Source organism: Callorhinus ursinus, unplaced genomic scaffold (assembly GCF_003265705.2).
Source record: "Callorhinus ursinus isolate GAN/ISIS: 27379988/994484 unplaced genomic scaffold, GSC_fseal_2.0 scaffold3, whole genome shotgun sequence".
Taxonomy (NCBI): domain Eukaryota; kingdom Metazoa; phylum Chordata; class Mammalia; order Carnivora; family Otariidae; genus Callorhinus; species Callorhinus ursinus.
The window spans coordinates 28,259,637-28,274,410 of record NW_027397065.1 but is presented as its reverse complement, the minus strand read 5'-3'; the positions used below and the strand labels follow the sequence as shown (position 1 = coordinate 28,274,410).

At 39.5% G+C, this 14,774-nt stretch overlaps 1 protein-coding gene across 4 annotated transcripts in view; it reads right to left on the bottom strand.

Moving 5' to 3' along the window:
• The window catches only part of UIMC1 (ubiquitin interaction motif containing 1), a 112,866-nt gene that overhangs the window by 94,712 nt on the left and 3,380 nt on the right, over positions 1-14,774 (bottom strand). For all 4 annotated transcript variants that reach the window (XM_025866983.2, XM_025866984.2, XM_025866985.2 and 1 more), the window contains exon 2: positions 167-321. In XM_025866983.2, coding sequence (XP_025722768.1) covers positions 167-313 — 147 coding nt within the window. In that variant the 5' untranslated portion in view covers positions 314-321. The remainder of the gene's footprint in view (positions 1-166; positions 322-14,774) is intronic.

Below are 14,774 nucleotides of genomic sequence, written 5' to 3'. Positions count from 1 at the left end.
ATAGATAGATAGATAGATAGATAGATAGATAGATAGATAGATAGATAGATATTTAAAAAAAAAATGCATGCTCTGGCAAGTTGGCATTAAGGTATAGTTGCAAAACAAACCAGTCATGGAGAAGGTATAGTTTGAGACCTAGAGCTCTACTTTTCAGAATACTGACCTCTCCATCACTATCAGATATCACAATGAATGCATCTTCAAGTCTACGTTTCCTCTTCAGATTGACAGAACTGGCAGTTTCTGCATCTTTCTTCTCCAGGTTCTGAGCTTCAGAAGCTTCTTTAACTTTTTTCTTTCTCCGTGGCATTCTTTTGTCTGAAACACAGGGTAAGTAATTTACTCAAAAGTGTTAAGTTTTCCAGATGCTGTTTGTTTTTTGTGGTTTTTTTAAAGATTTTATTTGACACAGAGGGAGAGCTAATGAGAGAGAGAGAGAGAGTACAAGCAGGGGCAGCAGGCAGAGGCAGAGGGAGAAGCAGGCTCCCCGCTGAGCAAGAAGACTGATGTGGGGCTCGATCCCAGTACTCTGGGATCATGACCTGAGCCAAAGGCAGACACTTAACCAACTGAGCCACCCAGGCACCCCTCCAGATGCTATTTGTAACTCAGTCATGTAACAGAAAAAGGTTTCCATCTAAAAGAAATAAAATGACTTCTGAACATGTCCAATATTCACTAAAATTTCAATTTTTCTATTTAAAAAACTGTATCTGGATCGATCTCATCTCTGTAGGGACATTTCAATAGAAATAACACAACAATTTATCCTAGTTCCTTAAACATTCACTTAGATACTGGTTCTCTTTTTCAAGATTTATTTACTTGAGAGAGAGAGAGAGTGCACACATGCAATCACACGTTGAAGTGGGGGAAGGGGCAAAGGAAGAGAATCTTCAAGTGGACTCCCCACTGAGCACAGAGCCCAACATGGGGCTCAAATCTCATGACCCATGAGAGCATAACCTGAGCTGAAACCAAGAGCTGGACACTCAACTGACTGAGCCACTCAGGCGCTCCAGATAATTGGCTCTCCTGACTACATATTATAATTTACATAAAAAAGAATTCTTTTTCAACAGTGATGCCTCAGCTTGATAAAGGACATAAAAAAAAAAAAACCACAGTTAATATCATACTTAAAGGTAAAAGACTGAATGTTTTCTCCTTAAGACAGGAACAAGACAGGATGAACATTATCTTGGAGGTTCTAGGCAGGTCAGTTATGCAAAAAGAAATAAAAGACATCCAAATTGGGAAGGAAGAAGTAAAACTATTATCATATACAGATGACATGATCTTGTGTTTAAAAAACACTAAAAGTGGGCGCCTGGGTGGCTCAGTTGGTTAAGTCCAACTCTTGATTTTGGCTGGGGTCTCGGTCTCAGGGTCCTGGGATCAAGCCCTGCACTGGGCTCCACACTCAGCGGGGAGTCAGCTTGGGGATTCTCTCTCCTTCTGCCCCTCCCCCTGCTGGTGTTCTTTCTCGCTCTCTAAGATAAATTCATAAATCTTTAAAAAAACAGAGCACCTGGGCCAGGTGGCTCAGTCGTTAAGTGTCTGCCTTCAGCTCAAGTCATGATCCCAGGGTCCTGGGACTGAGCCCCGCATCGGGCTCCCTGCTCTGCGGGAAGCCTGCTTCTCCCTCTCCCTCTGCCCCTGCTTGTGTTCCCTCTCTCACTGTGTCTCTCTCTGTCAGATGAATAAATAAAATCTTTAAAAAAAAAATCTTTAAAAAAACAAAAACAAAAAATAAAAATAAAAAACACGAAGAACTCCACTGAAAAACTATAACTAATGAAGAAGTTCAAAAAGACTGCAGCATGCAGTCAATATACAAAAAATCAATTGTACTGTTATTCACTAGCAATAAACGATCCAAAAAGAAAATTTTTAAAAATTCCATTTCTGGGGCGCCTGGGTGTCTCAGTCGTTGGGTGTCTGCCTTCAGCTCAGGTCATGATCCTGGAGTCCTGGGATCGAGCCCCACATCCAGCTCCCTGCTCTGCAGGGAGCCTGCTTCTCCCTCTCCCACATCCCCCCGCTTGTGTTCCCTCTCTCGCTGTGTCTCTGTCAAATAAATAAAATCTTTAAAAAAAAAAAATTCCATTTCTAGGGGCGTCTGGCTAGCTCAGTCAGTAGAGCATGTGACTCTTGATCTCAGGGTCTTGAGTTCAAGCCCCACATTGGGTGTAGAGATTACTTAAAAAATAAAATCTTTAGGGGTACCTGGGTGGCTCAGTCAGTTAAGCATCTGATATTTGATTTCGGCTCAGGTCATGATCTCAGGGTCATTAGATCAAGCCCCGTGTCAGGCTCTGCACTGGGTGTGAAGCCTGCTTAAGATTCTCTCTCTCCCTCTCTCTCTCTGCCCACCCCCCCCACACACACACATACTGTCCCTCTCTCTCAAAAATAAAATAAAATAAAATCTTTAAAAAATAAGAAAAAACAAAATTCAATTTCTAATAGCATCAAAAATAATAAAATTCTTAGGAATAAATCTAACAAAGTCAGTGCAAGACTTGCAAATGAAAACTCAGAAGTATTGTTGAAGGAAGGGTCCAGTTCAAGGTGACATTGGAAGATCCTGAATTAACCTCTTCCTCCTATGGACACACCAAATCTACAAATATATATGGAACAAATTCTAAAATAAACCTAAAACCTGGCAGAGCAACCCATTCACAAATGAAAGTGGAACCACATTAAAGAAAGTAGGTAAGGTTAAGAGACAATCTCATAAACCCCACAACAAACCACAATGGGGAGGGAACTCAACCCAGGAGCTTCTCCCTGAGGAGAGACAGTTTGAACCCCGTATCTGGCACATCTTTTAAGACTCACACCTGAGGGGGAAAAAAAAAAAAAAGACTTACACCTGAGAGATAAGCCCCCTAAACATCTAGCTTTGGAAGCCAACAGAGCTTGCATCCATTAAGACTTCCAAAACTAAAGGAATTGAAAAGCCATTCTCGAAAAGCTGACATGCAAATTCATGCACCCCAGAGCTCAGCACAAAGGTAGCCAAGTGAAAAGCACCCAGACTTTCTGTGAAAAAGGCTTATTTCCTTATCTTAAAGCATCAGCCTGAGAGACAGGCATCTAATTCAATATACATAGGTGCCTACTGAAGTATTCCAAAGACAGGGGCCAGCAGGCACCATCTCTGCATCTCCATCTGCCTCACTCAAGTTTGCCAGTATCTCCCAGAAAGGAGTTTGTACCTTTGTATGATACTCCAATTTTTACAGCTGCTCCCCAGGGGATACTCCCAGATCACCTGCCTCTGGGAGCCACCAGGGCTTATGCTGACAGTCCTGCAGGACTTTGTATATTTGTATACATTAAAAGCTACAGCCTGAGAGTCTGGCTTCCAATCAGCCTTAATCTAGGTGGTGACTGAGTTCCTCCCCTTTGGGACACTCACAGTTCTTGGCATACCTTCAAGTACTGGGAGCCACTAAAAATATAGTACGCTGCTTGGATAACCACAAAGGTTTGAGAGACAGCTAAATGTTAAGGCAAGGTTGAAAGATAAGGTTCCTCTCCTACATAAGGCCACTCTCAAAACTCAGAGAGTTGCTGGGGGTTTTTTTCTTAATTATTTTAATGCAAATCAATTAATTAACATATAATGTATTATTTGTTTCAGGAGTACAGGTCTGTGATTCATCAGTCTTATCTAATACCCAGTGCTCATTAAAACACATAACCTCCCCAATGTCCATCACCCACTTATCCCAGCCCTCCAACCCCCCTCCCCTCCAGCAACCCTCAGTTTGTTTCCTAAATTAAGAGTCTCTTATGGTTTGTCTCCCTCTCTGATTTTGTCTTATTTTTCCCTCCTTCCCCTATGATCCTCTGCTTTGTTTCTTAAATTCCACAAATGAGTGAAACCATATAATTGTCTTTCTCTGATTGACTTATTTCGCTTAGCATAATACCCTCCAGTTCCATCCACATCATTGCAAATGGCAAGATTTCATTTTTTTTCACGGCTCCAAGAGTTGCTGTCTTATCTAATGCACAGAACAAAACAAAACAGAGGAATATGTTCCAAACGAAAAGAATTAGCTAAAAGTTCAGAAAAACACCTTAACAAAAGAGAGGTAAGTGATTTACCTAACAAAGGAGTTCAAAATAATGGTCATACATCCAAATGGCCAACAGACACATGAAAATGTGCTCAACATCACTCAGCATCAGGGAAATACAAATCAAAACCACAATGAGATACCACCTCACACCAGTCAGAATGGCTAAAATTAACAAGTCAGCAAACAACAGATGCTGGCGAGGATGCAGAGAAAAAGGGAACCCTCCTACACTGTTGGTGGGAATGCAAGCTGATACAGCCACTCTGGAAAACAGCATGGAGGTTCTGCAAAATAGAGCTCCCTATGACCCAGCAATTGCACTACTGGGTATTTACCCCAGTAAAGATACAAATGTAGTGATCCGAAGGGGCACCTGCACCCCAATGTTCATAGCAGCAATGTCCACAATAGTCAAACTATGGAAAGAGCCCAGATGTCCATTGACAGATGAATGAATAAAGAAAATGTGGTGTATATATACACAATGGGATAGTACACAGCCAACAAAAAATGAAATCTTGCCATTTGTAACGACGTGGATGGAACTACAGGGTATTATGCTAGGCGAAATAAGTCAATCAGAGAAAGACAGTATCATATGATCTCACTGATATGTGGAATTTAAGAAACAAGACAGAGGATCATAGGGGAAGAGAGGGAAATAAATGAAACGAGACAAACCATAAGACACTTAACCTCAGGAAACAAACTGAGGGTTGCTGGAGGGAAGGGGCATAGGGGGATGGGGTGGCTGGCTGATGGACTTTGGGGAGGGTATGTGTTGTGGTGAGCATGGTGTATTGTGTAAGACTGATGAATCACAGACCTGTACCCCTGAAACAAATAATACACTATAAAAAAAAAAACCTCTAAACAAAACACACACACACACGAAAGAAATAAATATTTGGTATTCACTCCTGAAAAAAATAAACAAATAATGGTCATAAAATTGTTCCCTGAGTTCAGAAGCATGGATAAACAAAGTAAAAATTTTAATTAAAAAATAAAAAATATAAAAAAGTATCAATAGTTTTACTGAAAATGTACTGAAGAATACAATAACTGAACTGAAAAATACAATAGAGGACTTCAACATCAGAATAGATGAAGAAGAAAGGATCACTGCACTTGAAGACAGATTAGTGGAACTCAATTAGAGCAGCAAAAGAAAAAAGATGAAAAATGAGTGGACACATTAAAGAACTTATAGGACAATATCAAGCAGACCAACATTCATATTACAGAAACAAAAAGGGCAGGAAAATTACTGAAGAAATAATGGATAAAAACTTCCCTAACCTGGGGAAAGAAACAGACATCCAGATCCAGGAAGCCCAGAGAGTTCTAAAAAAGATAAACCCAAAGGAATCCACACCAAGACACATTATAATTAAAGTGTCAAAAGTTACAGACAAGGAAAAAATCTTAAAAGTAGGAAAGAAAATGAACATGTTACTGTGACTACCATAATTTGTTAAGGGACACACAAGATAAAAAGATGTAAATTGTGGGGGTGCCTGGGTGGCTCAGTCATTGGGCATCTGCCTTCAGGTCAGGTCATGATCCCAGGATCCTGGGATCGAGCCCTGCATTGGGCTCCCTACTCAGCGGGAAGCCTGCTTCTCCCTCTCCCACTCCCCCTGCTTGTGTTCCCTCTCTCACTGTGTCTCACTCTGTCAAATAAATAAATAAAATCTTAAAAAAAAAAAAAGATGTAAACTGTGACATCAAAAACATGTTGGGGGCACCTGGGTGGCACAGTCAATTGAGCATCCAACTCTTGGTTCAGCTCAGGTCATGATCTCGGGGCAGTGGGATCAAGCCCTGCATCCAACTCCACACTCAGCAGAGTCTGAGATTCTCTCTCCCTCTCCCTCTGCCCCTCCCCCACTAAAATAAATAATAAATAAATCTTTTTCTTAAAAAATGACATTGTAGGGAGAGTAAAAACGTAGAGCTTTAGAATAAGCTCAAACTTAAGTTGCCCAGCAATTTAAAATAGACTGTTATACATTGTTTTAGGTAAGCCTCATGACAATCACGAAGCAAAAATCTATAGTAGATACATAAAAAATAAAGGAATCTAAATATACCACAAGAGAAAATCATAAAATCACAAAGACAGCAAGAAAAGAAGAAACAGAGGAATTACAAAGCAGCCAGAAAACAACTAACATAATGGCACACACACAAAAAAGGCAGTAAGTACACAGCTACCAATAATTACTTTAAATGTCAACGGGCTAAATTCTCTAATCCAAAGACTCAGAGTGGCTGAATGGATTAAAAAAAGTATCAAAACACATGAAACATATCAAACACAACACTCTCTCCAGGTGTCCTTATCTGCTTTACATAGTAAATCTAAGAAAATTAAGACCTAAACTTTTGGCTGAAATTACAACATTCTAGAATAAGAAAAATATGAAGTCAATTTATCACAAACATATAAAGCCTATTTTTGTAGGTATATTTGCTTTATCATAATATCATCTAAGACAAAAATACATATTTATTTTTCAAAACTGTTATTCTGTTCTTCCTTCACTTACCCATTTATTTCTTCTCTCCTCCTACATGAAAATTAGGATCATTTACAAAGACTGCAACTTTATTTTTTCTTAAAGATTTATTTATTTGCGAGGTGCCTGGATGGCTCAGTCGGTTAAGCATCTGCCTTTGGCTCAGGTCATGATCCCAGGATCCTGGGATCAAGCCCTGCATCTGGCTCCCTGCACAATGGGGAATCTGCTTCTCCCTCTGCCTCTCCTCCTGCTTGTGCTCTCTCTCTGTCAAATAAATGAATAAAATCTTAAAAAAAAAAAAAGATTTATTTGAGAGAGAGAGCGCACACGCACCTTGTGCTTGTGCAAGTAGGGGGAGGGACAGAGGGAAAGAGAATCTCAAGCAGATTCCCCACTGAGCACAAAACCCGACTTGGGGTCCAATCCCACAAGCCCAAAATCATGACCTGAGCTGAAATCAAGAGTCAGACGCTTAACCAACTAAGCCACCCAGGCGCCCCTTGCAACTTTAGAATTAGTATGGAAACTAAGCTTTTGTTCAACAGGAACATGACACTGTGTTGTACAAAGGCAATACAAATGAAATCTAATGAAAAGACTGATTTTTGGCTGCCTAAATGAATTGGCTATTTAAATAAAATATAACACATTAAACGGCTAAGAAAGAATGGAAGGCAAAAAGATGTAAGACTATTTTCATCATAGTTTATGTATTCAATTCCATTGCTGTGAAGAAGATATCTGTAATTATATAACACAAACAATATATGCCATAGTAATCCACAAAAAGATGGGGCCTGGGTCAGCTAGGTTGGGTAAATTGGGAAAGGCTTTGTTGGAGGTGGTCTTTGAGCAGGATGCTGAAGAATTATATTGTGTTTTAATGATGGTTACTATCTTATTTCCTTAGGAAACTCTAAAGTTACAGAGGCAGAAACTGTTTCTTATTCACATGTGAATCCCAGTATTAGCTTTCAATAAATGGTTACTGAATAAATGATTAAATACTTTAATGACCAAATGAGTGTATGAATAAACAAACTGGATTTGGAAAGGCACAGAGGATGGGAAAAAGACAATTACAGTGTGCCTGTTATTCAGGGATCTGAAGTATATTCAGAAAGAAGCTAAATGTCCCTGTCAAAATTAAAAAGAATTAGAAACACAAACAGGCTTAGGGGCAACTCTGGTAGAGTGGTAAAGTTACAATTAACCTCTACAGAGTCTCTTAAATTTCTCATCTCAATGGATTCTGTATTTTTAATTTGGAAAAGATGTCTAATATAAATTATTGAAAAAGCTTTTTTAATGAGGTGTCAAAATATTTTCTGAACCCAATAAAAAAATAAAGCGAGGGGCACCTGGGTGGCTTAGTCAGTTAAGCGTCTGCCTTTGGCTCAGGTCATGATCCCAGGGTTCTGGGATTGAGCCCCGTATTGGGATTCCTTCTTGTCCCTTTCCCTCTGCCCCTCCCCACCCCCGGCTCGTGTTCTCTTTCTCTCACTCAAATAAACAAAATCTTTTAAAAAAAAATAACAGAGTGAAGGTGAATTCCATCAACTTCATGATTAAAATTATAAACACAAACCATTTTTTTATTTTGTCTCTACGACAATAAAAGCCAGTACCAGAACTCTGTTTACTGAATAGCATAGCTGTGATCAAGAAAAATCTAACTATAACTACATAACTCCAAAATTCTAAGTCTATCCCTTTTAATTCTATTTCAAACACATTTGCTCCTTCTGCTGCCCTTAACCATGTAGCCTACCCATCTTTCTCATCTCTAATTCTTTACTACATGTGAAGAGAGTTACTAATTCTCCAGCATTAGCAGTAAATATAGTTGAGAACAATGACTTAATCTCATGAACCCAAGGAGATTAAATTTCCAAAGGAAAAAAACTGACATTGAATTTTGCAATGATTTCTTAGTATGACACTAAAAGAACAGACAACAACAAAAATAAACAACTGACTATGTCAAAATTTTCAATTAAGTGAAAAAGCAACCCACAAAATGGGGGGAAAATCTGCAAACTGTTTATCTGATAAGCGGTTAATATCAAGACTATATAAAGAACTCCTACAACTGAATAACAAAAAACAACCCAATTAAAAAATGGGCAAAGGATGTGGATAGACATTTCTTCAAAGAAGATACTCAAATGGCCAATAAGCACAAGAAAAGATGCTCAACATCACTAATCACTAGGAAACTGCAAATCAAAACCATAAGATACCACCTCACACTCAGGATGGCTACTATCCAGAAAACAGAAAATAGCAAGTGTTGGAGAGGATGTGGAGAACCTGGAACCCTTATGCGCTGCTAGGAAGAATGGAAAATGGTGCAGCTGTTATGGGAATTAGTATGGCAGTTCCTCAAAATATCAAAAATGGAATTTTCATATGATCCAGCAATTCCCCTTCCAGATATATACACAAAAGAAGCGAAAGCAGGGACTCAAACATATTTGTACACCCATATTCACAGCAGCATTATTCACAATAGCCAAGGAGTGGAAGCAACTTAAATGTCCACTGACAGACACAAAATATGATATATACATACAGGGGAATATTATTCAGCCTTAAAAAAAGAAGACAACTCTGACATATGCTTCAACATGGATCAACTTTGGGGCACCTGAGTAGCTCAGTAGGTTAAGCATCTGCCTTCAGTTCAGATCATGATCCCAGGATGCTGGGATCAAGCCCCACATTGGGCTCCCTGCCGGAAGGGGAGCCTGCTTCTCCCTCTCCCTCTGCCTGCCACTGCCCCTGCTTGTGCGTGCATGCACTCTCTGTCAAATAAATAAAATCTTTTAAAAAATGGATTAGCTTTGAAGACATTACGCTAAGTGAAATAAGTTAGACACAAATGGACAAAGTAGTCAGATTCATAGAACAGAAAGCAGAATGGTGGTTGCCACAGGCTGGGGGAAAGGAAGGATGTGTAGTTATTGTTTAATGGGTAAAGTTTTGGTTTAGGAAGATGAAAAACGTTCTGGAAATGGATGGTGCCGATGGTTGAATGACAATGTGAATGTACTTAATACCAACAAACAGTACACTTAAAATGGTTAAAATGATGTTTTGAGTATATTTTGATAAAATTTTATATATTTGGTAAATTATGTACACTTTGCTACAATTAAAAAAAAAGAAAAACAGCAAAAGCATATGCAGTTGACCTTTGAACAACATGGGTTTGAACTGTGCAGGTCCACTTATATGTGGGTTTTTTTACACTACAGTACCATAAATGTATTTTTTTTTAAGATTTATTTATTTGAGAGAGAGAGCATGTGCACGCACAAGTGGAGGGGCAGAGGGAGGGGGAGACAAGCAGACTCCTCCTCACTGAGCAGGGAGCCCAACACAGGGCTTGATCCCAGGACCCTCAGATCATGACCTGAGCCAAAATCCAGAGCAGGACACTTAACTGAGCCACCCAGGAACCCCATAAACATTTTTTATTATTTTCTTAATGCCTTTTCTTATTGCCAGCTTATCTTATTGTGGGAATACGTAATACAATACATATAACATACAAAACATGTGTTAATTGACTGTTTATCAGTGAGGCTTCCAGTCAACAGCAGGCTATTAGTTTTGTTTTTTTTTGTTGTTGTTGTTTTTTTAAAGACTTATTATTTATTTGAGAGAGCAAGAATGAGAGAGATAGAGTACACGAGGGGGGAGGGTTAGAGGGAGAAGCAGGCTCCTTGCTGAGCAGGGAACCCGATGAGGGACTCGATCCAGAGACTCCAGGATCATGACCTGAGCCGAAGGCAGTCGCTTAACCGACTAAGCCACCCAGGCGCCCCAAGTACTTAAGTTTTTGAGGAGTCAAGAGTTGTACACAGATTTTCAACTGCACAGGGTGTCAACATGCATAACTTCTGTATTGTTCAAGGGTCAACTGTACATAATCTCATGGAAAAATCTCCAAGACGTGCACTAATAAGTGAAAACTAAAAGAAAAATAGTAAATAATAGCATGATACCTTTAGTGCAGATTAAAAAAAAAAAACAGCAATGATAAATTTTTCTCAAGCCATCAAAAACAGAAATTAACCAATTTACAATCTTCAGCTCTCATCCCTAGTTCAAAAATAATTTTTAGGAAAAACTTTTTGTTAACTAAGAAACACTTAAAAGCCTTTCGTAGGTTGTTAATTCAAGTAATTTAAGAAACAAATAATTTTTCTAAGATTTTATTTATTTATTCATTTGAGAGAGAGAGAATGAGAGAGAGAGCACATGAGAGGGGGGAGGGTCAGAGGGAGAAGCAGACTCCCTGCTGAGCAGGGAGCCCGATGCGGGACTCGATCCCAGGACTCCAGGATCATGACCTGAGCCGACGGCAGTCGCCCAACTGAGCCACCCGTTTTACCTACGTTAAAATGTAAAAAAGAGGGGCGCCTGGGTGGCTCAGTTGGTTAAGTGACCACCTTCAGCTCAGGTCATGATCCCGGAGTCCTGGGATCGAGTCCCACATCGGGCTCCCGGCTCGGCGGGGAGCCTGCTTCTCCCTCTGACCCTCTCCCCTCTCATGCTGTTTCTCTCTCTCTCAAATAAATAAAACCTTTAAAAAAATAAAATATAAAAAAGAAGTGGGGTTTAAATTAAGGAAATCAATTATTAGAATTGTACTCAACACTAGAAAAAGAAATCACTATTTGCAGGGTGCCTGGGTGGCTTAGAGGGTTGAGTGTCTGCCTTTGGCTTGGGTCATGAATCCCAGGTCCTGGGATTGAGCCCCACATCATGCTCCCTGCTAAGCAGGGAGCCTGCTTCTCCCTCTCCCTCTGCCTGCCGCTACCCCTGCTTACACTCTCTCTCATCAAATAGATAAAAATCTTTAATTTGCCTCTCATAACTTGCTCCCTACCCCGGGTCCCATAGTCAGCCATTTCAATGGGACCTCTAAAGCCCCTAACCCTGGAAAATACTAGTGTACTTCTTGCCCCAGCTACAAAGATAAGATTCCTAGAGAGACTCACAAAATCAAGCCAACTGATTTTTCACTGATCCTTTCTAAGGGACCTGTCTTCAAGTCTTTCACAGTAAGCTCCTCCTAACCCTTTGTATCTATATTTAATTTCCTTCTAGATCCACTCTATTCCCTTGCTACAAACATTATCAAGACTTCCTAAGCCTAAAAATAAGTTCCCTCAACCCTATCGCCAATATTATCTCTCCTTTGCTTTATCATCAAATGCTTTGCTCATAATCTATACATTGACACACACACACTATAAATTTCCAAAGCAATCATTAATTTAAAAAACAAAGTATTGTTTTACTTGTGCAAATTAAAACACACACACACAGCCCTGTTTTAAAATCCATCTGGAAGGATACACAAGAAATTGCCAAAAGTGTGAGAGAATTTGAGAGAGATGAGGAAAGACATTTTCCCTACTATTTGAATTTTGAACCATGTGTACATATTATTTTTCTTTAAACTTTAGACTCTGGAGATAATCTGAAGTTCTGACATTAATTTTAAAGGGCACATTCCATATCCACTGTGTCCATTTATCACCCTCTTCTTTACTAATATGTTACATAATCTGAATCTGCTCGCCCTTTAGAATTATCAAAGATCTCCTTGCCACCAAATCCATATACCTCTCTTCAGCTTTCATTCCACTAGTCATCTTAGCAAATCCCTTCTTTATGATAGTCTAACTTAGTGTCTGTGATATTGCTCAATTGAGTTTTCTCCTAGATCTGACCTCTCCTTTCCTTCTTCTTCCTTCTATTCCTTTCACTAAATTAAAGTGTTTACCGTTATGCTATACTCAATCTCCTTCTCTCCCTACTTTGTAACTTCAAAGTGACATTCACTCTTGAGCTTTCAATTACAAACTCAATTCAAAGGCCTACAGGATATACAAATGCACCTAGGCCTTTCAGCTCAACTCTAGTCCTACCATTTCTGATTTGCTGTGAAATTCTACTGAACATTTAAAGAAGTAACAATCTTTCACAAACTCTCCCCCCCAAAAAAAGTGGGGGAACACTTCCCAACTCATTCTACCTGACCAGTTGATACCAAAACCAGACAAAAATCATAAAAGAAAACAAGAAACCAGGAGTGACTGGCTGGCTCAGTCAGGGGAACGTGTTACTCTTGGTCTCAGAGTTGTGAGTTTGTGCTCCATGTTGGGTACACAGACTACTTAAAAATAAAATCCTTAAGGGGCGCCTGGGTGGCTCAGTCGTTAGGCGTCTGCCTTCGGCTTGGGTCATTATTCCAGGGTCCTGGGATCGAGCCCTGCATCAGGCTCCCTGCTCGGCAGGAAGCCTGCTTCTCTCTCTCCCACTCCCCCGGCTTATGTTCCTTCTCCCGCCTTGTCTCTCTCTCTGTCAAATAAATAAATAAAATATTTTTTAAAAAAATAATTAAATAAATAGAATCTTTTAAGACAAAAGAAAAATAAAACAAGGAACCAGTATCTGTTATATAGATGCAAAAATCGTCAACAAAATACTAACAAACCAAACCCAATATTATATAAAAAGAATTATATACAATGACTAAGATGTATCAAGAGAAGAAAAGGTTGGTTTAAGATCTGAAACTCAATGTATTATACCATATCAACAGAATAAAGGAGGGGCGCCTGGGTGGCTCAGTCGTTGAGCGGCTGCCTTTGGCTCAGGTCATGATCCCAGGGTCCTGGGATCAAGCCCCGCATCGGGCCCCTGCTCTGCGGGAAGCCTGCTTCTCCCTCTCCCACTCCCCCTGCTTGTGTTCCCTCTCTCGCTGTCTCTCTCTGTCAAATAAATACATAAAATCGGGGCTCCTGGGTGGCTCAGTCGTTAAGCGTCTGCCTTCGGCTCAGGTCATGATCCCAGGGTCCTGGGATCGAGTCCCACATCGGGCTCCCTGCTCAGCGGGAAGCCTGCTTCTCCCTCTCCCACTCCCCCTGCTTGTGTTCCCTCTCTCACAGACTCTCTCTCTCTCTGTCAAATAAATAAAATCTTTTTAAAAAATAAATACATACATACATAAAATCTTTTAAAAAAAATAGAATAAAGGACAAAAACCACATGATTATCTTAATGTACACAGAAAGAACATTTGACGAAATTCAACACTCCTCATGATAAAAACACTAAACTAGGAATGGAAGAGAACTTCCTCAACCTGATAAAAAGTATCTATCAAAAACCCGTGGTTAACATTATACTTAATGGTGAAATACTGAAAGTTTTCCCTTAGATCAGGTCCAAAACAAGCATGTCCACTCTAAGCACTTCTATTCAACATTATACTGGAGGTTCTAGCCAGAGCAATTAGGCAAAAAGAGAGAAAAAGAAAAAAAAGCATCCAGATTGGAAAGGAAGAAGTAAAACTATATTTAGTTTTATCATTTAGATGCAATACTCATATATAGAAAATTCTAAGAAATCCACTAAAAAAAAAAACACTATCAGAATACACAAGTTCAACAAGGCTGCAGGATACAAAATCAAAACAAAACTACCTGTATTTCTATACATTTGCATTGAGCAATCTGAAAATGAAATTAAGAAAACAAATCCAATAGCATCCTAAAGACTAAAATATTTAGTCATAGTTTTAACAGAAGACAGGCCAAATTTAGGGCACCTGGGTGGCTCAGTTGATTAAGCAACTGCCTTCAGCTCAGGTCATGATCCTGGAGTCCCGGGATAGAGTCCCATGGCGGGCTCCCTGCTCAGCGGGGAGTCTGCTTCTCCCTGACCCTCCCCCCCGCCATGCTCTCTTTCTCATTCTCTCAAATAAATAAAGTCTTTAAAAAAAAAAAAAAAAAAAAAAGACATGCCAAATTTATACCCTGAAAACTACAAAACATTTTTTAAATAAGAGAAAATCTAAATAAATGAAAAACATCCCATGTTCAAGGTTCAAAAGACTTAAGATGGTACTCTACTCCTCAAATTGACATATAGATTCAATGCAATACCTAATAAAATCCTAGTTGTGTGTGTGTGTGTGTGTGTGTGTGTGTAAATTAACAAGCTGATCCTAAAACTCACATGGCAATTCAAGGGTCCCAAGTATTTTTAATTAATTAATCTTCACAAAAACCTAGGAAGTATATATAATTATTACTAGGAAGCATAAGTTCAGAAAAGT